General features: G+C 36.3%; 4 protein-coding genes across 6 annotated transcripts; 3 read left to right on the top strand and 1 right to left on the bottom strand.

Moving 5' to 3' along the window:
- The first annotated feature begins 268 nt into the window (after positions 1–268).
- LOC102593284 (probable carboxylesterase 16) lies at positions 269–4,124 on the top strand. The gene is made up of 2 exons (XM_006338596.2): positions 269–1,488; positions 3,245–4,124. The coding sequence occupies exons 1-2, from the start codon at positions 635–637 to the stop codon at positions 3,783–3,785; spliced, it is 1,395 nt and encodes a 464-aa protein (XP_006338658.1). The 5' UTR covers positions 269–634; the 3' UTR covers positions 3,786–4,124.
- Positions 4,125–5,186: 1,062 nt separating this feature from the next.
- LOC102592716 (uncharacterized) lies at positions 5,187–17,778 on the top strand. 3 transcript variants are annotated; one of them, XM_006338595.2, is made up of 19 exons: positions 5,187–5,569; positions 5,751–6,095; positions 7,484–7,729; positions 9,300–9,490; positions 9,573–9,744; positions 10,513–10,650; positions 10,729–10,906; positions 11,055–11,200; positions 11,379–11,555; positions 11,656–11,766; positions 12,194–12,313; positions 12,411–12,567; positions 13,097–13,260; positions 13,363–13,449; positions 15,407–15,735; positions 16,089–16,146; positions 16,346–16,485; positions 16,776–17,025; positions 17,248–17,778. In XM_006338595.2, the coding sequence occupies exons 2-19, from the start codon at positions 5,772–5,774 to the stop codon at positions 17,578–17,580; spliced, it is 3,321 nt and encodes a 1,106-aa protein (XP_006338657.1). In that variant the 5' UTR covers positions 5,187–5,569; positions 5,751–5,771; the 3' UTR covers positions 17,581–17,778. The 3 variants fall into 3 exon arrangements, with proteins under 3 accessions (XP_006338657.1, XP_006338656.1, XP_015163103.1); XM_006338594.2 differs by having other exon boundaries at positions 16,752–17,025; XM_015307617.1 differs by lacking the exons at positions 5,187–5,569; positions 5,751–6,095 and adding an exon at positions 9,039–9,176 and having other exon boundaries at positions 7,645–7,729; positions 16,752–17,025.
- A 509-nt stretch (positions 17,779–18,287) lies between these two features.
- Positions 18,288–20,503, top strand: LOC102592160 (LON peptidase N-terminal domain and RING finger protein 3-like). Its single transcript, XM_006338592.2, has 6 exons — positions 18,288–18,601; positions 18,795–18,877; positions 18,950–19,197; positions 19,313–19,362; positions 19,467–19,541; positions 19,842–20,503. The coding sequence occupies exons 1-6, from the start codon at positions 18,405–18,407 to the stop codon at positions 20,338–20,340; spliced, it is 1,152 nt and encodes a 383-aa protein (XP_006338654.2). The 5' UTR covers positions 18,288–18,404; the 3' UTR covers positions 20,341–20,503.
- Positions 20,504–20,613: 110 nt separating this feature from the next.
- On the bottom strand, positions 20,614–23,022 carry LOC102591834 (UPF0392 protein RCOM_0530710-like). Its single transcript, XM_006338591.2, has 2 exons — positions 22,609–23,022; positions 20,614–22,412 (listed from the first exon to the last, which is right to left on the bottom strand). Exons 1-2 carry the CDS (start codon positions 22,739–22,741, stop codon positions 20,893–20,895), a joined length of 1,653 nt encoding a protein of 550 aa, XP_006338653.1. The 5' UTR covers positions 22,742–23,022; the 3' UTR covers positions 20,614–20,892.
- Between the last annotated feature and the right edge of the window lie 1,016 nt (positions 23,023–24,038).

The following is a 24,038-nucleotide window of genomic DNA, read 5'->3' as shown; positions in this document are numbered from 1 at the left end:
AGAGGCTACCTTCTCACTACAAAATATTATTGAACTTGTTAATATTCGAATTTAATAAATATTGTGGAATGAATATAAGGAGACTATACTACTTTTACCTGATTAATAAAAAAATAATTTGCATAGCATTCAATATTTATACTAAATCCTTAATCAAGTAAAAATTTTAGGATAGAAAGTGAATTTTTATAGTAAGAATGTAAATTAGATTTTAATCCGAGTATTAATTACTACTAAGTATGAGACAAATCTACGGCAGACGCCACAATTAATTAGTCCCAATTTTCTAGAAATGCTGTTTTCCCCACTTACCTAAATCCTCCAGAAATTTTTGGTGTTTCGGATTCGCTATATAATTTTACTGCTACTCCTACTACTGCTATCAATTCATCTCCTTCCTCCCTATTCCTCAAATCTCAATCCATCCATCCCCAAAAACCCTAAAACTAAAATTAATTCAATTCATATCGCTAATGTTCAGATCAATTTACTCAACGAATTGTTAGATTATTAATCGCCTCAACAAGAGGGTCTCTGGGGTTGGGGGAAGGAGACGTCAACTTTTACAGGGGGTCGGGGAGAGTGATAGCCAGAGCGGTGGAGCTAGAGGGAGGAGGAGAGGGAGTTGAGGGAAATGCCAAGCGTGGCCGTGAAATTATACAGTGTTTTCTTCAAGTTTATGTTAAAGCATCGGTTGCAGAACCGAACCCAAATCCCCGCTGATGACGCCAATGCCGCAACTTCTTTCGGCGTTACGTCACGTCCTGATGAGGAATCTACTGCAGCTTCAAATCCTCTTTTCACCGACGGCGTTGCCACCAAGGATATACATATAGATCCCACCACCTCTGTTTCTATCAGAATCTTTCTTCCAGAGACCTCCCTTGGCTCTCCTGATTCTGATTTAAGGGCACAACCTAAATCTAGGGCTAAAGCTTCAAGACCCGATTCTCTCACAGGATCCGATCTACGTAGAAGCAGCTATGGTGCTGCTACAACTGATAATGTCACCGACTATCATAATAGAAATAGTTTCAATCATAGGAGAAATAGCTACGGAGGCAATGTGGATGATCTCGCTTTGAAATCTGAAAATGGGGTTTATAGAGGATATGCTCCCGCCGGTAAAAATTGCAGGAAGTTGCCGGTGATGTTACAATTCCATGGTGGGGGATTTGTGAGTGGGAGCAATGATTCGGTTTCAAATGATTTTTTCTGTAGAAGAATTGCAAAGCTTTGTGATGTCATTGTTTTGGCAGTTGGATACAGGTTATCACCTGAGAATAGATACCCAGCTGCATTTGAGGATGGGTTGAAAGCTCTGCATTGGCTGGCGAAGCAGGCCAATTTGGCTGAATGCAGCAAGTCATTGGGCAACAGACGTGGAGGAGCAGATGTGAAAAAATCTGATTCTCACGGACACATAGCGGATGCCTTTGGAGCATCAATGGCGGAGCCTTGGTTGGCTGCTCATGGAGATCCGTCGAGGTTAGTTTGGCCCTATTGTCTTATTCCATACTTGTTGCCTTTGTTTTAATTTTTGACGTGGAAGCATTAGATGTGATCTTTTAATCTGTTTCAGTAATTGGTTCAATGAGTAATTTTGTTTGAGATTCGATCAGAAATGTGGTCACATGTATGCTGTGAAGAATGAAAAGGTAATATATCATTATCTAATTTTGAATAATGGGGTGGAATCCATATTATTAGGTTGGACATTGCAAAACTATCCATATAAAGTAGGTGCAGTGACTAAGAAAGGCCAAGCAATATTTGAGACATAAATGCTTACTTTTGGGCCTCATGACTAGTGGAATCTTTACCTGCCAATTTTCTAGCTTTTTCGTATGATATCATGTGGTTACGAGTTGAATTCCATATAGAAGCAAGTACATTTTGTCTTGTAAATGGGTCATGTTCCTGTAGTCTTTTGAGCAATATTAGGATTTATAATGTTAAATAGCTACTATATCCATTTTTGGAAGGGAAAACGTTTTACTAGTAGTTTTTCCGTATGCTGATTTCCCTGTAATCCACTGATTTTGTTAGGTATGACTGGCAAATTCAATTTCTGAATAGAAGTGTTCCTTTTCTTCTTTTTCCTTTTTGGGTGAAACTGTAAGTGTTTTTGATGCAGGTTTTGGTTGTCTTTCAGTACTTGTTTTGAATGATTTTTTGAATTTTTATCAGTTTGTTTCTCATAAAGATGATTTATTTGAAATTGTTGCATGGTTTGATTCTATTGCGTGTTATTTCTAAATCTATAACATTGATAAAGTAAGCTTATTATGGTCTTATTCTTTTGTCATAAATGGCCATTTTTTCTCTTGGCCGTCCTAAAATTATAACTTTACATTGGATTATGTTTATACTGTAGATATTATATTTAAGATTTAATGCAATGAGTGGGAGTAACCCAAGTATAAACTCATCTAGAACCCTTACACAATCCATGTGGGACAATTATACAACTAAACACCTCCTCTCTCATGTATATTTGTTGGTTCTAACATGGACTTGAAAGTAAAGTTACTGATCTGTGAAATGTAACTATTAAAAACATTACTCCCTTCGTTTCAATTTGTTTGGCCTACTTTCCTTTTTAGTCCATTTAAAAAGAATGACTCTTTTCTTTTTTAGCAACTCTTTAGTTTCAATTTTCCCCTCATGACATGTTTAAGACACATGATTAAAGGACATTGTGGTACATTTGACATATAATTAAGACCACAAGATTCAAAAGTCTTCTCTACTTTCTTAAACTCTGTGTCAAGTCAAAATAGGACAAAAAAATTGAAACAGAGGGAGTACTAATCGGAGGAATGGCCTTTACCAAATATTGGCTCTGTTATTATGTAAAAGGAATTTGAGCATCCAACCCAGAACCCCAAGGCAATGGGTGGAGTAGTTCAAGACCTTAATAAGCTGCTTTGAAAGCCCTTAAACAACCCATGCAGGACAATAGTATAAAACACTTTCAAATTAACTTCTTCACTTTCTTACATTTGAAAATAAAGAGCTTCAGTCCAGCTTTCCTGCAAGATGAGTTGCCTCCATGAGTATACCATGAATCTTACGTGTGAGCTAAACCACAACATTTTGTTTGAAAGTTCTGCATTCCTATTACGATAATGAGATGATGGAATGATGTCCCTAACTTGGCATGCTTCTTTACAATTTTTTCAATATAGTATGCATATCATTTTGTTCGTAAACACACAAGCAAATCGGGTTATTTTTATAGGTGTGTTCTCCTTGGAGTGAGTTGTGGGGGAAACATAGCTGATTATGTGGCCCGGAAGGCAGTAGAAGCAGGCAACCTTTTGGACCCAGTCAAGGTGGTGGCACAGGTCTTGATGTATCCATTTTTCATTGGCAATGTTCCAACTCATTCTGAGATAAAGTTAGCTAATTCCTATTTCTATGACAAGACGATGTGCGTACTTGCCTGGAAACTATTTTTACCTGAAGGAGAGTTTGACTTGGATCACCCTGCTGCCAACCCACTTGTCGCTGGTAGAGGAGGACCTCCATTAAAACGAATGCCCCCAACATTGACAATTATAGCAGAGCATGACTGGATGAAAGATCGGGCTATTGCTTATTCAGAGGAACTCCGGAAAGTAAATGTTGATGCTCCTGTACTTGAATATAAGGATGCTGTTCACGAGTTTGCAACTCTTGACATGCTTCTCAAGACCCCTCAGGCTCAGGCTTGTGCTGAGGATATTGCCATCTGGGTAAAGAAGCACATTTCACTCCGAGGTCATGAGTTTTCATATTGATTTGGATAGTAGACGGTCTTGTATAGCAGCATCTCTGTGACAAATGCTACTCGCGATTTAAGGTTTACCATATATGCCTTATCAGTTTCATCACACATTCTTTTTCCCTTGGGATGTTTCTTTTGTAATATAGATGTGATTGCCAGAAAAGTAGGGTTTAGCTGAGTTTTGACTTTTGAGCCACAAATCCCTTCAATTTGAGTTACGTGCTATCCTTGTAAACATTTTCCCTGTATCAAGAGATTTCTTTCATTAGCAGATAATGGAAGAGATGTATTCTGCTTAGTGTTTCGCTATTTCTGGATTTCAGCAGTAGTTGGCTTTAAGGTATTTTTTACAGTAGTTGTATTTAAAAGTTCTTCATGAGTCTATTATCATGGAGATAGTTCTGAAGGGCAAGAGTTCAATAAGAGCAACATGCTTATTTCCTACTAATTCTTAAAGATTGGCATTCATTCAAACATATTTCCTTTGACAGTTGAGAAATTGTGTGTCCAAGAAATTGGTTTCTGTTGGAGTGAAAAAAAAGGGGATCGATGTTTCCAATGTTGTCTTTGTCAAATTGCCACATGCGTAACACCTGATTTTGATCAACATTCAAAGCTAATTACGTAACAAAAACGAAAGACATGAATGTCTGCATTCATTGGGAATAACGCTGCACTAAAGTACTCTCCTCCTTAAAAAAGGAGTACTCCCTCATTATCTCACCAATTTGGTAGGAGGAAATGATTTTTTTGTCTATTTTTACTTGTTCAGTTTGAAAAAAATGAGGTAATTTATTATTTTGTGTCTATTTTATTTTTGCTATTAAAAAATATGTCAACTCAAACATAAACAACTAAAGATGGACAAAGAAAGTAACAACAAAAAAACACAAAAACACAAAAACTTTATTCGTTAAACTTCCTTTTAACTTAGAAATGTGAACTTATCCGATTTATTTTAGCTGCAAAATAATAATAATCAAGTTCTATTCAATACTTAAGTGCGAAACAAAGTAAGTAACAATCATAGGTTTCAAATATTTTTATTTTTATTGAAATTTATGAAGTACGTGGATTATATTTTTTATAAAATTTGTTTTGAAATAATACTCATATTTCAATGTATTTAAATATAACTAAGTTTAAAAGTGAAAAGTGAATTGGAGAAAATGTCAATAAGCTGATTTTCAAATTTAAAAATACAACTTAATTTAGATTTAAAATTTTCACAATAAAATAAATAAATATTTTTATGGCTAAACGAGTTGCTAAGAATTTAAGATGGATAAAGTAATTAAGAGGATGCAAAATGACGAAAATGGTAAAACGTCAGAAACTAATTATTTGAAGTACTATTACTAATAATAATTATATATACTCTACTGTTTCACAAATGCGTAAATCTGGAAATCGAAAATGTATAAAATACTAACAAATTAGCGATAGTTTGTGAAATTATAATCATTCCACTCTTTTCCCTATCTAAATTGATCTCTACTTTCTATTTTCCCTCTCTCCGGATCTGACATTGATGAGCTGATCTTGTTTTGTTGTACATGAAATTAATGGAAGACTACAATTAATACCTTATTGCCTTGAGTTTTGTCATAAATCAAGATTTCAGACATTGCAAGTTTTATGTTTATACACTGAGACGTCTCACTACGCCTTTCCTAAAATTGGGATTCATTCCCTTTTCTGGAAAGGCACACACTTTTCTGATTCTTGATTCTTGATTCTTGTCGCCTTCAACCAAGATTTGTGAAAATTCCAATTATTGTTGCGATCTCCAATCAGGTACACCTTTCCAACTAAAGAATGTGTTTTTATTTTCATTGCACTATAGGAAGTTTCAGTGCACATATTCTGTTTGTAGATTGTTCCCAAAGACAAAAAGACCCCAGGACCCAACTTCCATTTTTCACTTCTTGGGTGAAAGATCTATGTACTGAGCGTTACATCTTGTGTAATTTGTTAGGTGGGTTATTGAAGGATCAAGATGAAGTGGATGGGCGGTAACGTGAGCCAAAACATGCAAGGCTGTAGAGCGAAATTTAGAGTGATTGCGTTGGTTCTACTTGCTATATGTATAGGTTTAGCTGGTCTTTATAGCATGCTAAAACCCATATCTAATGGTTGTACCATGACATACATGTATCCTACATACATCCCTGTACCTACACCGAAAAATGTGTCGTCCATGAAGTACGGATTACATCTATACCATGAAGGATGGAGAAAGATTGATTTCAATGATCATCTTAAAACACTTAGTGGGGTTCCTGTTCTTTTTATCCCTGGCAATGGTGGAAGCTACAAACAGGCAAGTTTCTTAACTATGTCGTCAAATCTTTCGTAACAGTATTGCCATCATATGTCTCTTTAATTTTCTCAAATCTTCCATCTGGGGATGTATTTATGCATTACCAATTCCAATTAGATCGAACGAGGTACCATATGTGTGCATTTAGTCATGACAGATGAGCAGATGCAGAACTTAAGATGTTGGTGACTGCACAGAAAAAAGTCTTATATCCTTGAAACTGTTCTCTATATTCTTTGGCACCCTGAAAACATAACACAAGTTTTCTCTGGTTAATTTATGCTAAAACTATTTGTTTGCTCCGTGACTACATGAAATTAAACTGTCAGAGGTAGTAATTAATGAAGTCTAAGTAAATGGTATTTATGTGTGAACCAATTAAACATTCTTGGTTTACGTAGAATGGTACAATTAAAAGATTGAAATAGTGGAAATAACCTTTATATGGATCTTCCCTTTCTGTAGGTGGCTTACATCAATCAATTGATTCTAAGATAAGCACCAAAAGTGCTGAATAGCCAAAATCAAGGCCACGTTTCTACTTCTAAGCACTTTTGGTTTGACCAACTTTTATACTATTTTTGTTTTTGATTTTCAAGTTATTTCTTTTTTTGGTTTGACCTACATTACCTAATAGTGTTTGTTATTCTGGAATTACTCTTTTCGAAACAAAGCGTCTAACCAGCTCTTTGTTCATTTCCGCCTTTCGTCTTTCTCTCAACCGTGCTTACTTCCTAGCCATTTTTCATCTGTCACTTCAGTTATGATAAAATAATTTATATTTATTCAAATAGTTTTATCTAATCAATTTAAAATTTATAGTGAATTGAGGCATAAATTAATTTGTATTTGAATCAATTTGAAATTAAGAATCTTGCAATAATCAATTTCTTTCAAGTGTGAGGCATTGAAGTTATTTTAACCAAAAAAGTGTTTGATACCAAACATATCAGCGATTTACTATCAATTTTCAGCACTTCTACCAAAAACCGTTTCTGCATATTAATACCAACTTCAGCACTTATATGTGCTTTTTTAACACTTGAGCCAAAGGGGTTCCAAACCAAGAGCTTTTCAAGGAGTGTATTTTGGAAATCGGGTTGCTTCAATCAGACAACTTGCTGTTCTTCTACTCATTTTAGACAAACCTGGTTCGGAATCATCTCTGTTACGAATGTAATAAAAAAAATTTTACTTGCTATGACAACTGTTGATTGATAGACTTATTCTAGAGAAGGTGGCGTGGAGGTTGCACTCTTACTTTTAGCTAGAGATTGTTTATTAACTGCTTGTTATGTGAAGGTATGTGCATTATAATATGAGTGCAAGACATGTTACTGAATTAATTGTTCTTGTTTGTTCCTAATCCTTTTCAAATGCTTTTACAGGTGAGATCTGTGGCTGCAGAATCTGATAGGGCTTATCAAGGAGGTCCTCTTGAACACAGCTTTTACCAAGAAGCCTCTCTAACTCTCAAAGAGGGAGTAGATTTTGATGTCACCAGCACTCCTTTACCCTATCAATACACATCCATGCTTGACTGGTTTGCTGTGGATCTTGAAGGTGAACATTCTGCAATGGATGGTCGAATTCTTGAAGAACACACAGATTATGTTGTATATGCCATTCACAGGGTATAAATTTTCTTACTCAAGTAAAATATCTCTTTATTGACATTTGACTGATGCAACGTGATGTCAATCTTTATTGCGTGATTCTATAGCTTGTCCAATATAACATAGAGATGAATACATGATGTTTTCCTGGAAAGGGAGAAGGTAAAAAGTAAAATGTCAAGTTGATTAAATTAATATGGTTCACGTTAAAAAATTCTGTACACAATAGACTGGACTATTTGATGTTATGACAGTGAAATACTTCTAGAACTTTTTAAAGGACATCTGCAAGTGAGAGGGTTCTGATAGATTGATGATGCATGATTATTTTCCCACACATTGAGAGAGGAAAGATCCAAAATTACATGTTTATTCTTTTTTTTGAGAGTAAAAATTACATGTTTATTCTAACTAGTAAGCATGGATGATGATACTTACATTTTCTAATAAGCAAACTCTGGAGAACGAGGTCATAACTTACTGGGAACACAATAATGAAAAATATACCTTTTTTCAGATCGGAAGTGCTGATGCAATATAGTTTTTAAGAATAATAATTTTTTTTTTTAATTTGCAACTCTATAAGTTATTATTCAAGTGGTTCCATTGAGAATGAGAAACCATTAGTTTTGTAGTTTGGTACATAACTATATAACAGAGGAAATTAAGGGGAAAAAAAGGAGAGGAACTATTATAAGAATCTAGAATTGCCATTTTTCAGGAATGGTTGCCAAGGTAAAGCTGCATAAAGCATCAACAACAACAACATACCCAGTGAAATCCCACTAATGCGGTCTAGTGAAAGCTGCATAAAGCATCAAAATGAAAATTGAGGGATACCTATGAACTAGATGATAAGCAATGATAAACATAAACGTTTTAACTTCAGTCACTCTGACAATGGAAACCCCAATAGTAGCTTATAGCTGAAACTTGGTTGGAGACCGATAAACATGCTTGGAAATGCTGTTCAGATGAAAGTTATTTTTTGGAAAAATATTTGTGTCAGGATACTTGACTTGGTTTTGTCATCATTTTCTTATTTCTTTGCCAGTAATGTAGATTAATCTAGTCTTGGACAATTTGACATCTCTGGTACTCCAGTCTTACAGCAAGTGGGGGCTTATGGTACACATAGACCACCAGAGAGTAACGCAAGAAATCAAGAAGAATTTTATGTGATGGAGAGCTTCATTTGAGTTTATTCTTTATTAATTCAAAGTTTAAAATTCGCTCACTTGATTTAATTTTCCAACATTCCGAAAGCATTTAACATTTTCTACTCTTTTTGGATCTAATCTAGACCTTTCATATGCATGGTTAAAAGAAAAGGGCAGCCCAGGTGCACAAAGCATCCCACGTTAGCAGGGTCCGGGGTGGGCTGCACCCCAAGGGTTTGATGTAGACAACCAACCCTATCATATGCATGGTTATTGTCATTAAATAAATTCAGTCCCTGGTGAAGGTTGAACACTTACTGTTCTAATTTTATATTCCTCTCTTCTTCCTTCCTCTCCTCTCTCTTCAACTTATTTTATGTGATGTAATTTTCATGTCTGTGTTTTTATTTACATCTTCCTACTCTTAGATATTGGATCATTATAAAGAGTCCCACGATGCACGAGTTAAGGAAGGTGCTGCTGTGTCTAGGAGTCCTCCGAGAAGTGTGATATTGGTTGGTCATTCCATGGGTGGTTTTGTTGCTAGAGCTGCGATTGTCCACCCACATTTAAGGAAATCTGCTGTTGAAACTGTTCTGACACTTTCGTCTCCACACCAGTAAGTTGCTCTACTCCTGGAAGGTATTATGTGGTTACAGTGATGCTATAAAATAACTATCACTTTGTGGTGCCTTACCCAGGTCGCCTCCTCTGGCTCTGCAGCCATCACTTGGTCAGTATTATGCACGAGTAAATCACGAATGGAGGAAAGGATACGAGGTCCAAACTTCTAGTTCAGGGCATCATCTGTCTGATCCACTACTCTCTCATGTTGTTGTTGTCTCCATTTCTGGTGGTTATCATGATTACCAGGTACTTGTTCTATTTGCTTTTACATGTTCAAAGTTGAAAATCTGAATTATAGTTGGCAACTAAAAATGTGTAAGGCACATAACTGGAATCATTTCTTTTCCATTCTTTCCTTTCCAGTAGGAAACCTCAACTCTCCGATCCAATGAAAATATCTTCTTGAAGTGAATGATTGTTTGTTACTTTTAGAGGAAACTGGATAAACATAATATATTTATGTTCATGGGTTTTATTATTTTCCTTTTTTATCTCAATTTTTTTTTTTATGTTCATGGGTTTTACTTAGTAACTGTCGTGCTGTTTCTGTTAAATGCACTGCTCTATTAGCTAAAAGAGGGAAGTAGCTCTACAACTTATTCTTTCTCCATATTGTGTACTGTTATTTCATAATAGAGTCTTAATCTTTTGAAGGATTCTGGGATTGCCTACTTTCACTTTAAGTTATCCTTTGCCTTGGTCTCTATATAACTGTAAAAGTATACTTTATTTCAATGGTCAGTCCCTTATATAATGTTTTAAGTATACTTTATTTCAATCGTCAGGCTCTTATATTATGATTTAATTATACTTTATTTTAATTGTCAGGCTCTTATATAATGATTTAAGTATACTTTATTAAAATGAGCCATATTTTATCCCCAGCTGCTGTCTGTGTACTTTGTTCTTTGGCTGTTGTTCTTTCTCTTGCCCTACCAGTTCCCTTCATGTCAGCACAGTTATGCTTTGCTTCACTAAATATTTAGCATTAGCTTCTATAACTTTTCATTTTAGGTCCGATCAAATTTACAATCACTTGATGGTATTGTGCCTCCTACCCATGGCTTTATGATTAGTAGCACAAGCATGAAAAATGTGTGGTTGTCTATGGAGCACCAGGTTATCTTGTGGTGTAATCAGCTTGTTGTCCAAGTAAGTCAATTTTTTCCTGAGAATCTCCAGTTAAATTTGTAGTCAAATAGCTCTGAATTTCAATATCAACTTTTTCAGGTATCACATACTCTTCTTAGTCTGATAGACCAGGGGACTGGTCAACCTATATCTGATGTTCGAAAAAGGCTGGCAATCTTCACAAAAATGCTTCACAGTGGGATACCTCCAAATTTTAATTGGTTAAAGCAGCCACAGCTGCCTCATATACCAATTGTAGATGGAGAAGCTGAATCTGGTATTTCACTCCCCAACTCTCTGTATCTACAATATTAAAGGGATGATCCTTATATAGTGTTAAAAGTATACGGAAATGCATTTTCATGCTAAATGTGTTCTTGTATATGGCATCAATTTGGTGTTCTGAAAGGTGAATTGTGGTGCAGGATCTCAAGCACATAGACTGTATTCTTGCCCTAATAACATCCATTGGAGTGATGATGCACTTGAAAGAGATTTATACATCGAGACACCCACAGTTACAGTTTTAGCAATGGACGGGAGAAGGCGGTGGTTGGACATTGAGAAGTTGGTCAGCTTCCTTTTATTGTTTATAAAAAGTTACATTGTTCATATCTTTCATAGCGTGCTTGCTTGCTTGCTTTGCTATTGCCCTCCTATTTAACTTTGCTTTAAGTTTGAATGCCAGCTACCTAGAATGTGTAAATGCTATTTGTCCAGTTTATAACTTATCTTACTTGCCTACTCAGGGGTCTAATGGCAAAAACCATTTTGTTTTTGTCACAAATCTTTCTCCATGTTCTGGTGTACGACTGCACCTTTGGCCTGAGAAAGGAACTTCAGTTTCCACTTTGCCGATTAATAAATGGGTTTTAGAAGTTACATCAAAGATGGTGCAAATTCCCTCTGGACCAGCTCCAAGGCAGGTACTTAGTCGTGTGCACTGTCTGCCGAATGTTCTAAAATAAGATGTTATATGAGCTAGTTTGATTTAAAGTCTTCTTAAAGGTGCTGCTTTTGCAATAGGTTGAACCAGGTACTCAGACTGAGCAGGCACCTCCTTCTGCTGTATTTTGGCTGCACCCAGAGGATATGCGTGGTTTCAGATATCTGACTATCTCAGTGGCACCTCGCCTGGTACTTATTCACAGGGTTTTCAAATATGCTTTAGCTTCTTTTTAGTCAAGATACCTGGTTTCTTGGGAGTTCTTTGTAATTGTTCATATCTGTTTGATGTAATTACCCATTAAATCTTTTATAATACGAGATAGGACTTTAGTTTCTGTACTTTATCAATAAAAGATAAAAGATCTGTGGGGAGGACCTTTTCTTTCTCAATGTGTTTTAAATAGAAAATCACATCTTTCTTCTGCCTTTGATGGTAGAGTTGCCGACAGATCCTCACTGCTGTACTTCATATATATTCATGAGCTTTTCTAGTGCCACAAAGCTAATTTGGTCTTGGAATAGAATTTCAGATGGAAACTTCTGTTTCTGTTTGTGTTGAGTGTTAAATGTGGTTAGATCCTGGCTTTTCATCTCATGATGACTTTATGATTTTCAGGCTGTTTCAGGAAGACCTCCACCAGCCACTTCCATGGGAGTTGGGCAATTTTTTAAACCAGAGGACGGGGAAACAGCCTTATCTTCTGGGTCGTTGATTCGGTCTATGTTTTCTTTACAGGTTTGTGGTGGGTGGAGCTTACTTAACTAGAGAGGGTGAAAAAAAGTTCGAGCTATATGTACCTTTTAATACATTATTTTTCGGTTCAAATTTGCAGGAGATGATATTGAATGAGGATCATCCTCTTGCACTCAATCTGTCTTTCTCTGTTAGCTTGGGTCTCATGCCTGTGACATTGTCTGTCAAAACAACTGGTTGTGGAATAAGAAAGTCAGAGTTCACTGCTGATGAAACTGGAGAGATGGAAATTGACAGTAAGGGTTTCTCCTATTTAACAAATAAGGCATCTTGTACCGTTTCTATTAATTAGTAAAGCATTTTGTACTTTTTTACTTGTTATTGTGTTACTTGCCAACATCTTCCACCAATCCCTCCAAATTTCATAAATCTTGGTGGAATTGATGTTTGAGGAATTTCTTGGAGGGAATTTGAAGTGTTAGTTCCACATCCCTTTTGCGAAGTAAATGCAAATATGCAATACAAATGTAAGAAGCTTTATGTTTACTTACCTCCCTTTAACTGCTATTCAATCTGCCCCATCAAAGGGATCTTTAGAAGTAGTTGTATAATAACAATAACTGGTGAATCACATGTATCATGAACACTTTCAACTTGCCACCTTTGTATGTAATTGCAGAAAACGTAACCAGGTCAAAAGTAATTTCTTTAGTTCATTCAGCTGAGTATCAATCTTTCCAGATAAATGTTCCATATATAAGATTGAATGTCTCAGTTTTTGTTATTTATTTGTGCTGCTAATGTAACTTATTCTTTTGGATGTAGGGCTGTGTAAACTTCGCTGTTTCCCTCCTGTAGCACTTGCTTGGGATGTCACGTCTGGTCTTCATATTTTCCCTAATCTGTTCTCAGAAACAATTCTTGTGGATTCCTCTCCAGCACTCTGGACTTCCAGCCAAGGGTCAGAAAAGACCAACGTTATATTGCTGGTATTATAACAGACCCGTTAGTTTCTCGTTCGGTTAGAAAGTTGAAAAACTGTGCTCTGTTTCTTTAGCTCTTACATGATTTGTTTTCCATCTTATGTGCAGATTGATCCACATTGTTCGTACAAAACAAGTATTGGTGTTAATGTAACCGCTGCAGCTAAAAGATTTTCGCTTTTATATTTCCCTCAGGTGAATGCAGTTTTAAACCCATCTCATAGCTGGAAGTTTTGTATACCATGCAGTCTGAGACTTGGCTTTTCATGTGTATATTTCTTACATTTCACTCACAGGTTAGCATCAAACCGTTAATAGGATACTGATGGTGGCACAGAATCTCCCATTTGATTTTGATTCCCAACTATTTAAATATTTCATGTTATAGAGGTTCTTCCATGTTCCATTCAGTTGGGATACATTCTACCATTATACCTCAGAACACCAGTCTTCATCATTTCACAATTCTTGCTGTCTGAGCTATATATAACTCCTTATCTGTCCGATTTTTAGGTAATACCTTCGTGCGAGACTTACTGATGAAATGATCTGTACACCTTTTGCAAGTTTCGAGGTTTCAGATTTAGATTGTCAGGTTGTGACATGACCTTTCCGTATCAATCTAATAATTACCTCAGACATCCAGTGACAAATTTAATACTCACTCCACTGCAAATCATTTTTGTGACTACTCACTCTCAATACAATTAAATGGCTGGAGGTATATATAATATACTTGAAAGAACTAATTTGCATACTTTTAATGCCAAACTTGGAAAAGGAAACCACGGAATTCTGTACACACTACTAAGAAATGAATTCCCTTGTTTCCTTCATAATAAAATTTGTTACAGTTATTTTCTTAGTCGAGGCCCAATTCAGTTGATGTCTAAGCAAGCTGCAAGCAAGTTGTTACGAATCATGTAAAGCTTCACAGAGTTTAGGATGCCTTTGATTTCTCATTCAAGAGTGGTTTGTTTTCTGATCTCTTAAGCACTTTGTTTCATTCTAATTCCTTTATGAAGAAAGAATGAAGTCTGGTATTGTTGTAGGATCGGTTATCAAAAAAAAGTATTGTTGTAGGATCCTTCATCAAGCCTCATAGCCAAGCATGTAGCAAAAAACTTATTCTCAGTGAGTAAATGGAAGATTGAGTCATAAATTCCTTTTCTTTGTATAATAAAGTTGTATAATCATCCGAAGTCTGGTCCATGCATGTTTCTGGACTACCAACAACTACACCTCAATCCCAAACAAGTTGGGGTCGGCTATGTGAATTCTCAACTATTACATTTAAGTTCAACTCATGTCATCATCATACAAATAAAAGCAAAAATAAATTAAATATATATAAATGATAGTGATAATAGTAATAATAGTAGAAACTCTCTAACAAGAATCCTTTAACCCACTAGTAGATATTGCCTAGATATTTTTCTTCCATTGTGCCCTATCTTCTAGTTAAGTCTGTATTGATCCCAAGAAATTTTAGGTCTTTCGAGACAACATCCTTCAATGTGATTTTAGGTCTACCTCATCCCCTTTTCAACACCATCTCTCTCACCATGGCTTCACACTTATGGATTGGTGCATCTGTAGGTCGATGCAGGACATGACCAAACCACCTCAAGCAACCTTGTTTTATGTGATCCTCAATCTGTGCTACTTGCACCTTCTGATAAATATGGTCAATTTTAATCTTATCTAATCTTGTATGATCACGCATCCATCTTAGCATCCACATCTCTGCAGTACTCAACTTGTGGATATGTTTGACTTTATTGGCCCAACATTTACTACCATATCCTTCTAGCACATAACACCCAGTAGCACTTCTCCTTTTCAACCATTCAGTTTCAATTCGAGAAATTACATCTTCATCTATCAGTCCATTCTCTTGAACAACAAGCCTAAATATCTAAGTTGGTTGCATGTTTCCTTACTGATATATCATATATCAAAATATCATCAATGGTTCAATCGTTCTGTGTCCGTTCTTTTGTAGTGAATCAGGTTTATTCTTTTGTTCAATGTCTGTAGTTCTTATAATTGGTGCTGATCTTTTTACCATGCTCCTTAGTGTAGGTATTGCTTTTTTCTCCATTTTCTGATTATTGGGTTCATTGTTATTTGCTGTCATGGACCTGTGCAGATTACTGGTTTTGCAATTGCTGTTGTCTTTTTTGCTTTAATGCGGCAAGCACGGCAATGGGAGCTTGACCTGCCTATACCTTCACTCATTACAGCAGTGGAATCAAATTTGTGGATGCCATTGCCCTTTCTATGTTTGGCCCTGCTGCCTATCTTATTTGCTCTAGTAGTTTCCTGCCTCATTTCTCTACCTCTTCCTCCAGCCATAAGTTTCATCTCTGTCTCAACAATCTGTTACTTATGTGCAAATGGAGTAGTGGCTGTGCTGATATCTGCCTCCCAATTGTTATTCTACGTTAGTGCATCTTTACATGTATTCATCAAGAAACGGTTAGTTACTCTCTCTTGAATATATCTACCACATTTATGTTATTCGAGATTTTCATACAAGTGACTGATATCATTTATTAGTCAATTCATGGATCAAAGTTGCATGTGCTGGTGAAATTCAGTCTTAATCTCAAGGGAAATTTCTAGTCCCCCTACTTCCTCCCCCACTGTCCATAAACGATTAAAATACTTTCACCCAAGGAGTGTGTTGCAGACCTAAAATAAATTAATAAAAGTGACTACTCTCTAACAATTAAAGGTTTTTCTTAAGGTACCACATAATTTAACAGAAACCTTTATGAATGCAAGAAATTCATTACCAACTGAGCTAATGGTAATATAATCTTTTGCAGGTCGCAAACACGGGAACATAACTTTTCTTCTCTTTTCACTGCCTTCCTGTCATCCAAGGTTAGTTTAATTGCGACGTTGTAGCTTGCAAAAGCATAAGTTTGTAAAAGGCTGGATTTGTACATATATTTTGGAACTGAAATTGAATGTATCTTGCATTCCTGGTCCTCTAATCTTAGTAAATGTCGATATTCCAAATTTACTTAAAGTTTTGGCCATGTGCTTGTTCTCTTAATAAAAGTTTTACTTATTGAAACAGGTAGTCAGGATCATGAGATTCAATCCATTATTTGATATGACGCTTGTCTCTTTGACCCTAGTGTGCTTCGCTCATCCAGCATTGGGTCTTCTTTTGCTGGTCATTTCTCATGCTGTGTGCTGCCATAATTCCCTGTCCAGGTACATCCCTAACTAGTACCCTTTCTCCACTTATGCTGTGTATTAGAATTGAGGGCCATCTCATGACCATTGATATTGTGGCCCTCCTGCCCAGACAAAAGTTTTTCTCCATTTCCAATATTGTGTGTGATTCCTAACCGAATTCTGACCCATTCAGAACTTCTGAATAGATTAAACATTTGATATTTAGTTTTTGGCTCTACTAATATTTGATATTTTGTTATAACAAAGGTAGTCTAAAACCAATTCTTCTCGTCTGTAAACAGTTTTTTGATGGCTTCATTTCACAGCCATACCCAGACTAAGGAGTTAATAGAATCTGGGAACAGACGTCAGAGTGGATCGGAGCAGTTCATACCCCAGTATGATGGTGAAATCAACTCGCATGTTCCTCAGAAGGAGAGTAGTTCCAGTAATCTGGACTCAGTAAAAAGCTATGGTGACACCCAATTAGAGATCTTCAATCATCGGCATGGCTTGCTTGTATTACACTTGCTTGCAATGCTGATGTTTGTCCCTTCACTTATTGCGTGGATCCAGGTATTTCTTTTCTTTCTTTAGGACCAAGAGGATTTCACTGCCTTGTCTTCATATTTTGTCATTTTGGAACCTCGCTACTTTGCACTGATAAATTGATAGAGCAAATGCTCTCAATAGTCTTCTTAATGAAATAATATTTGGGCAAAAAGGAAATTGTTGATTGCTCGAAATAATTGGAAGTAGCATAATTTATTTATTTTTTTGGTGTATGTTTGCACACAGAGAATGGGGATCGGTCAGAGCTTGCCGTGGTTCTTGGATTCTGTACTTTGCATAGGTGTTTTGCTGCATGGTGTATGTGACTCAAAGCCGGAGTTCAACTTCTTCTTCTTTCCTTTTCCGGGCATCCAAAGATGGGAGATAAACCTGAGCTTTGGCTATCTTCTTGGTGGATACTTTTCCTATATTTGTGGCTTAGCCTTGGCTCCTTACAGAACATTTTACCCCATGGCCGCCATTGGGTTTATATCATGTGCTTTTAGGATCATAGAGAAGAGAAGTAGGGAAAAAGGGGAAATGTACCATCATCGTAGGAAACACTCTCATAAACACTAAAGAAAATACTGCCACTATTAGCAATGGTTTTCCAAACAGAATCCTCTTGTATACGATATTGCCACGTTCAGAATGTTGTGCAATTGCGAAATTTTCTAGTTGACATGCCTCAATTTTGAAGATTTTTCTTATCGCTTGTTTGATGTGTAATGTTACCACCTTCATTTTCAGAGGAGTAGAAAGTTGTTTATTGTATCATCAGGTTGTGTCTGGCTTTGATTCTTTATTTCAACACCAGCTTTGAAGTGATTCAATCATCATATTTGTCGCAAAAATGTTATGGTCTTTCAACTTAAAATTCTGGATCCATCTCTGATTATACAATGTAAATGAATCACTAATTGGCTTGAGGATTAGATAAAAAAGATTGTTCATAGCGTGTGGTTTTTCATTTTTGTTCATGTTTATCAAGTTTTCTTTGGAGTTGCTCAAAAACCAGGTCTAACTTGGCCTTTTTAATACTAAAAATAGACCATGTTAAAGAAGATGTATGCTCAGTTTGCACAGCAAGAATAATTTTCCACAAGATAGAAAGGCCCTTTATAATATTTTTGGCATATCAAACAACAAGTACCATAAGGAAAAAGAATAATTTTTCATTTGACAGAATCCAAAAGAAACAAGAATATAAGCAAGAGTGTATTGGTAAATGAAAATAAAAAATAGAGATACAAAAAGAAGAGCACAGCATACTGCATGTACCATAACACACCTGATCGGTGCAAATATAGCCGTTACTCCACACCAAAATCAAAAGAAATATGACCGTTACTTAAAACCCTAGAGTCTTCATCACAAGAGAGAGAGAGAGAGAGAGCATTAGGATGGTGAACGATGGAGATGATAAAGTTGAAGGGTTGTTGAGCCCCAAGTTCCGATCGGTGGCTGCTATGGCTGGCTGGGATGAAGAGGCTCTTCTCATGGCCAGTCTTGTTGTCGAAGACACACCCGATCGCCTTCCTAAACAAAAGAAACGTTCTGATTTGCTGCATTTCAAGACTCCCCCAACAAATTCTAGAAGGTACTTGCACCATTTTTAAATTTTAAATAAGAAGCGGATTCAGGAATTAAAATCAAATCGAATTGAGTCTTAGTGAAGCCAATCAATCAATTAATCTGATAGATCATCTCTATTTTACCTGATTGGATTATCAGTCGCTCTTTTTTTTATATTTTGGATTATTGGGAAATGCATAAATTTGTGATCTTTTCAGGAAAAGAAGGGCTCAGAAAAGGAGCCCTGCATCCATAACTGCAACTGTTCTTGATCTCGACGACCAAGACACTGCAAAGCAAGGTAAATCATGATTTTCAAGAAGAGTTTGTGTTACGAATAATGGATTGTGTCCTGATGTTGATTGTTCTGCAGAAAGCGAGAAAAAGGAGGCGGAATCAACATCCATTGAGAAATTAGACAAGAAAGGAGATGAGGCATTGGAAGAACAGGGTTGTTCTGTTGTTACATCTTCTACTAAGAATATAGAACCAAAATCAATTGAGAAAGCAGACACTAAAGTAGCTGAAGCATCGGAGGAACAAGGGTGTTCTGTTTCTTCTTCTTCTTCTTCTGCAGCATTTCCCTCCATTGATCGACTTCGTGAAGAGCTTTCTTGTGCTGTAAGTGTTGTAAATCCGCTCTTGAACCTTGATGCCCCTTCCTGTTTATCGATTGAGGGCGTCTTTTTTTCAATTTTCCTATTTTAGTATAGAAATGATATCTTTGAATTTGCAGATTTGTTTGGAGATCTGTTTCGAACCAAGTACCACTCCTTGTGGTCACAGGTACGATCTCAATGGCATCCTCATCAACTTGTAATCATAAATCAATACACATAGACATTTTCAGTAATTGACTCTGACTAATTTGGTAAAAATCATATCTGTAGTTTTTGTAAAAAGTGCTTGCGATCTGCTGCTGATAAATGTGGAAAGAAATGTCCCAAGTGCAGGCAGCTTATCAGGTACTGTTAGGATGCTTTTTCATTTCAGTTATATCCCTACTTTATTTGAAAATTTTCATTTCCTGTGAGCCAAGTTGGCTAATCTTTGGATTAGATCAACCCAATATTTTTCAAAAAATATATGAAAAGTACTAAGTTGCAAAGTTCACATTATCAAAGTTTACATAGTTTGAATCTTGAAACATAAGTGTCACATAAACTGAGACGGATAGAGTATTAAATAAGCTTGAAAAGGATTTATCATGGTGCTTCAATTGTTTCAAGTATGACGTATTCCTATTAAACTTGACTTTTTTGCAGCAATGGTAGATCATGCACTGTAAATACTGTACTTTGGAATACAATTCAACTGTTGTTTCCCAAAGAAGTAGAAACAAGAAAAGCAGCTGCAGATTTGAGTAGTAGAGAAGCTAAACGTCAAAGTCCAGTAAGAGCTGTTGCTACTCATTCTAACATCACTAGCAGCAGAACGACAAGAGTCCTGCTACTTAACAGTCCAGAATCTGGTCCTAGTAGTCAAGAAAGAAGGAATTCTCGCGCCATGAGAAGACAAAGTGCCCGAGCTTCCGTAATGCCAAGCAGAAATCGAGGCATTAGCACGAGGGGGGAGTTACCAAGCCAGGATGGGGATGCTGCATTGGCGCTAAGAATGCAGAGAGAGGAGTTCATGGAATCCTTCAGGACAAGAAGTTCAGCTGATGAGCAGTACAGGAGCTCTCTTGCTCTAGCCAGAGCAAATTTGAGGGCCATGGCATCAAGAGCCATTAACATTCGTGTTAGAGGAGGCCGTGGCTCATAAATTTGTTTACAATTGCACTTGGAATTGTGTTTTGTCTAACATTACGAAACCTATATAGGTTCTTGTTGAAAAACTGAAAGGTCCTTTAACTCCTCATGAAGTACCATTATCCTAGCTAGTTTGTAATGTTCTTATATCAAATACATGTTTTGCTTTGTGTTAATCCCTCTCTTTTAAATTCGGATCATATGAATGATTGCTCTTGTCCATGCCAGCATCTTGCTGATCCAAGTCAAAGAATCAACAATGATGAGATAATGAAGCATTCTGTCATTGCTCAATTATTGGCTTTTATAATAATTTTCATTGCATCACAAAGAAATTCAACGTTACAGATACTAAAAAATGGTTTTGACTTTCACCAGATACAAGAGTAAGATACATTGAACATTCAACTTTCATTTTCATAATACCTTTGTGTTGTGACGTAAATTCATGTACAAAAAGAATATATGGACTATTTCATGTACAAATAAAATAGCAAAAGAAATTAGATCCTCAAAGTCAAAAACTTATGTTGCCTCTGATACGAAATAATTTCATGTTGTGGAGTCATGTCAGTGACTTTTGCCAGGGTAACTTGCCAGTGTTTGGGTCGGTGAACATCTGTGCTACTCGATCCTTAAGGCCAGTGTCAGTAACTTCACAAAATCGACTAGACCAATCTGGTGGTTCAACAGCTCGTGTCCCTAAACCTGGGGCACGATCCCTGGACCCAACATTTCTGTGTTGTTGCCAATCAGAAACATAAGTAGCCACCCTCCTGTAGAACTTCTCCTTGAAGACATCCCAAACTTGATACTTGTAATGGTTAATCACCAGCACATTTCTATCCATATTTGCATATCTAAACTCAGACTTTAAATGAAAATGGTGAACCACATTGATTAATGTTGAATTCAACGCTTCCGGTTTCACAATACTCTTGTGCCTCTCAGGTGCAATCATCCTGCAATTGTACCCCATGGTGACCCCTTGTGTCGGGACATGTTTGAGACCAGATGGTCCAAAATTATGACATGACACCCGCAACTCAGCAACTTTACTATTACTACTCCTTGATTGGTTTCTTAATATGTCAAGCAGTGACATACCAGTAGGCAAGTGGAAGAACTCATCAACATCCATAAAACCAACCCATTCACATACATCTCTAGCTCGTAATGCACAATGAGCAAAACCTGCCTCTTGAGTCTTGATCCAAGGCCAAACATGTCGTGTCACATTTATGTTCCCATCCATGGATAATAGCTTAATGACGTCATCAATATCGTCCAAGCTGTTATTATCATAAATAAACCAACGCTGTACTCCGATTCTAGTATGGTACATGATCCACTCTTTCAAGAAGCTGGCCTGGTTTCTTAACATTGTGCAGACACACATCTCGTGCTGTTTTTGACCTGGCAAGTTGAGCTGCAGACGGCGTTTAGGTCTCGCTATGGACTCTAAAGGTTCCTTACCAACCATTCTAACAGAAACCTTAATGGGCTGATTCATGTTACTAGTCGTACCAACAAACCTCTGTGGATTATTCAGTATGCTCACTGGGGTATTACATCGAACAACTTCTTGAGCAATGGATACAACATCTGATTGTAACACAAATTTGGGATTCTTAACATCCCAACCATAAACACACTTGAATTTTGAAGCGTCCGATTGTTTTCCACCACGAAGATTAAACCCTTTAACAAACACGATGGTCGTGTTATCGCGATCGATCATGGCCTCATAGGCCAACGAATTCCACCGACGTGATGGCCCAATTGAGAGGTTGTAACCGGTAGACTTGACGGAAAGTGACGTCAGGACTCCACGTGGCTTAATCAGGGGACATCGAACGAGCTGTTGGCCCAATAATTCATCGTTTTCAACTGATTCAGGAGGTTGAGAAGAGTTAGGATTAAGGTAGAGGCAGTATAGGTCATATTTGGTGAATAAGGGAGTTGAAGGAGGGTATTTTAGGAAAACAACTGTCTCGTCCGGGAATTGGACGGTTTCTATAACTGGAACAATCGGCTTAACACCGGGTAGGGCTGTGGTTGCCGCCGGCCGCCAGGGATGAAACCCTGCAATTCCCAAAATGGAAGCTACTTTATTATATATCTAATTAGGAAGGTCAATCAGTCATCATAAATCATACTAATATTAACCGCGCAAACAAATAATTAAGGCTGTAAAAACTAAATTTATGAACAGTTTTTTGTTTTTTGGAAATAAATTTAATTTAACAAAGTGTAATTAGTAGAGAAGCAGGAGGGTTACCTCGAGAAGAGAAAGTGAAGGCAGCAAAGCAGACAAGAAGAAGAGTACACCAGAAGAAAGATTTCCTGGGAATTTGAACTGCTGCACGTTTCTTACGATGATGTTTGATTCCCAAGAAAGGAATTTGAGCCATACCCACGATGTTAATGCTTCAAATTCAGCAGCCCCTGTTTCTGAGCAGAAATAGCGATGATCATCATCGTCTTCTACAATTTGGTTTTTGGTTTTTTGAGCATATATTAGTAGTAGCAGTGGTCAAACAGTCTCAATAGTTTCTGCCAATGAGAAACAAGTTACGAGGTCACCCACTTTGTTGCAACTTCCTTCTTTTGATTTAATTTAAATTCAATTATTATTCCCTTCCCATCAAATACTTAAAACACTTCTAATCAGTTTTTATGGTTTTACTAGAAACCTCCCCCAGAAAAGAAAGTTCAACTCTAACCTAATTACTACTAATAGAGAAGAAAAAAAAAACAGCATGTCACTTCAGTTGTTCCTTTCACTATCTTGTACAAAATTCCATTTCCATGGGCTTTTCTTTCGTTGTTGTTGTAGAATAAAAAAAAGAACACGTTAATGTATGCGTGTCTATTCATTAATTTTATATAAATATAAATGTTTATTTGTTTGTAATCAAAATTAAATGACATACATGTCAACTAAAATCAAGTTGAAGAACATGTTTATATATTTTTATTTTTATTGTTATCGTCATAGAATTAAAAAAGTGTAGATAATTGCGACATATAATTCCTCATAGACTATTCTTTCGTCGTTGAAAAATAACACAAACCAAAACCAATAAATAAAAATGACGAAAAGGACAGGCTTGTTTATTGGACTAGTTTAGAGGTAGTGGATTTTTAGTTTTTGAGAAACTCTACTTGGTAATAATAACAAACAATAGAGTGCTTTGACAGAAAACTTTTACTACTCCTATATTGCAGTTGCATCAATGACTATCTTTTCTTTTTTATGCTTTTTGATGACAGATTATATATATATTTATGATTATATAAGAGAGATTATTAGATATAATTAATCAGTCTCCTCAATATGCGACTTTAGTTATTTGTTAACAGGTCACTTTCTAAACGTTGGTTAGGCAAATAATCTATTGTTAAATCCATATCTCATTGACTTCTTTTCTCTTCTTTAATTATTCCTAAATGAATCCAAAAAAAGGAAGGGGAAGAAAAGCTAGATCATTACTCTTGTGAAGTTAATATATTTGTGATCTTATCGAATTTTTATATGCTCGATTTCATATCTTTGTATTTTTTTATAATTTAAAAAGGTGATAAACTCAATCGATTTGAATTTTAATTTGCCTTGATTAATCACTTTGTGTGATTATACTGAGTATATTTATTATTATTCTGACTTAGTGGTGTTGACACCCAATTTTGACCGTCCACGATAGGAAT

This window comes from Solanum tuberosum, unplaced genomic scaffold, assembly GCF_000226075.1.
Source record: "Solanum tuberosum cultivar DM 1-3 516 R44 unplaced genomic scaffold, SolTub_3.0 scf00004, whole genome shotgun sequence".
Lineage (NCBI taxonomy): Eukaryota > Viridiplantae > Streptophyta > Magnoliopsida > Solanales > Solanaceae > Solanum > Solanum tuberosum.
The sequence above is the reverse complement of the archived record's forward strand: the minus strand, read 5'-3'. Positions and strand labels throughout refer to the sequence as shown.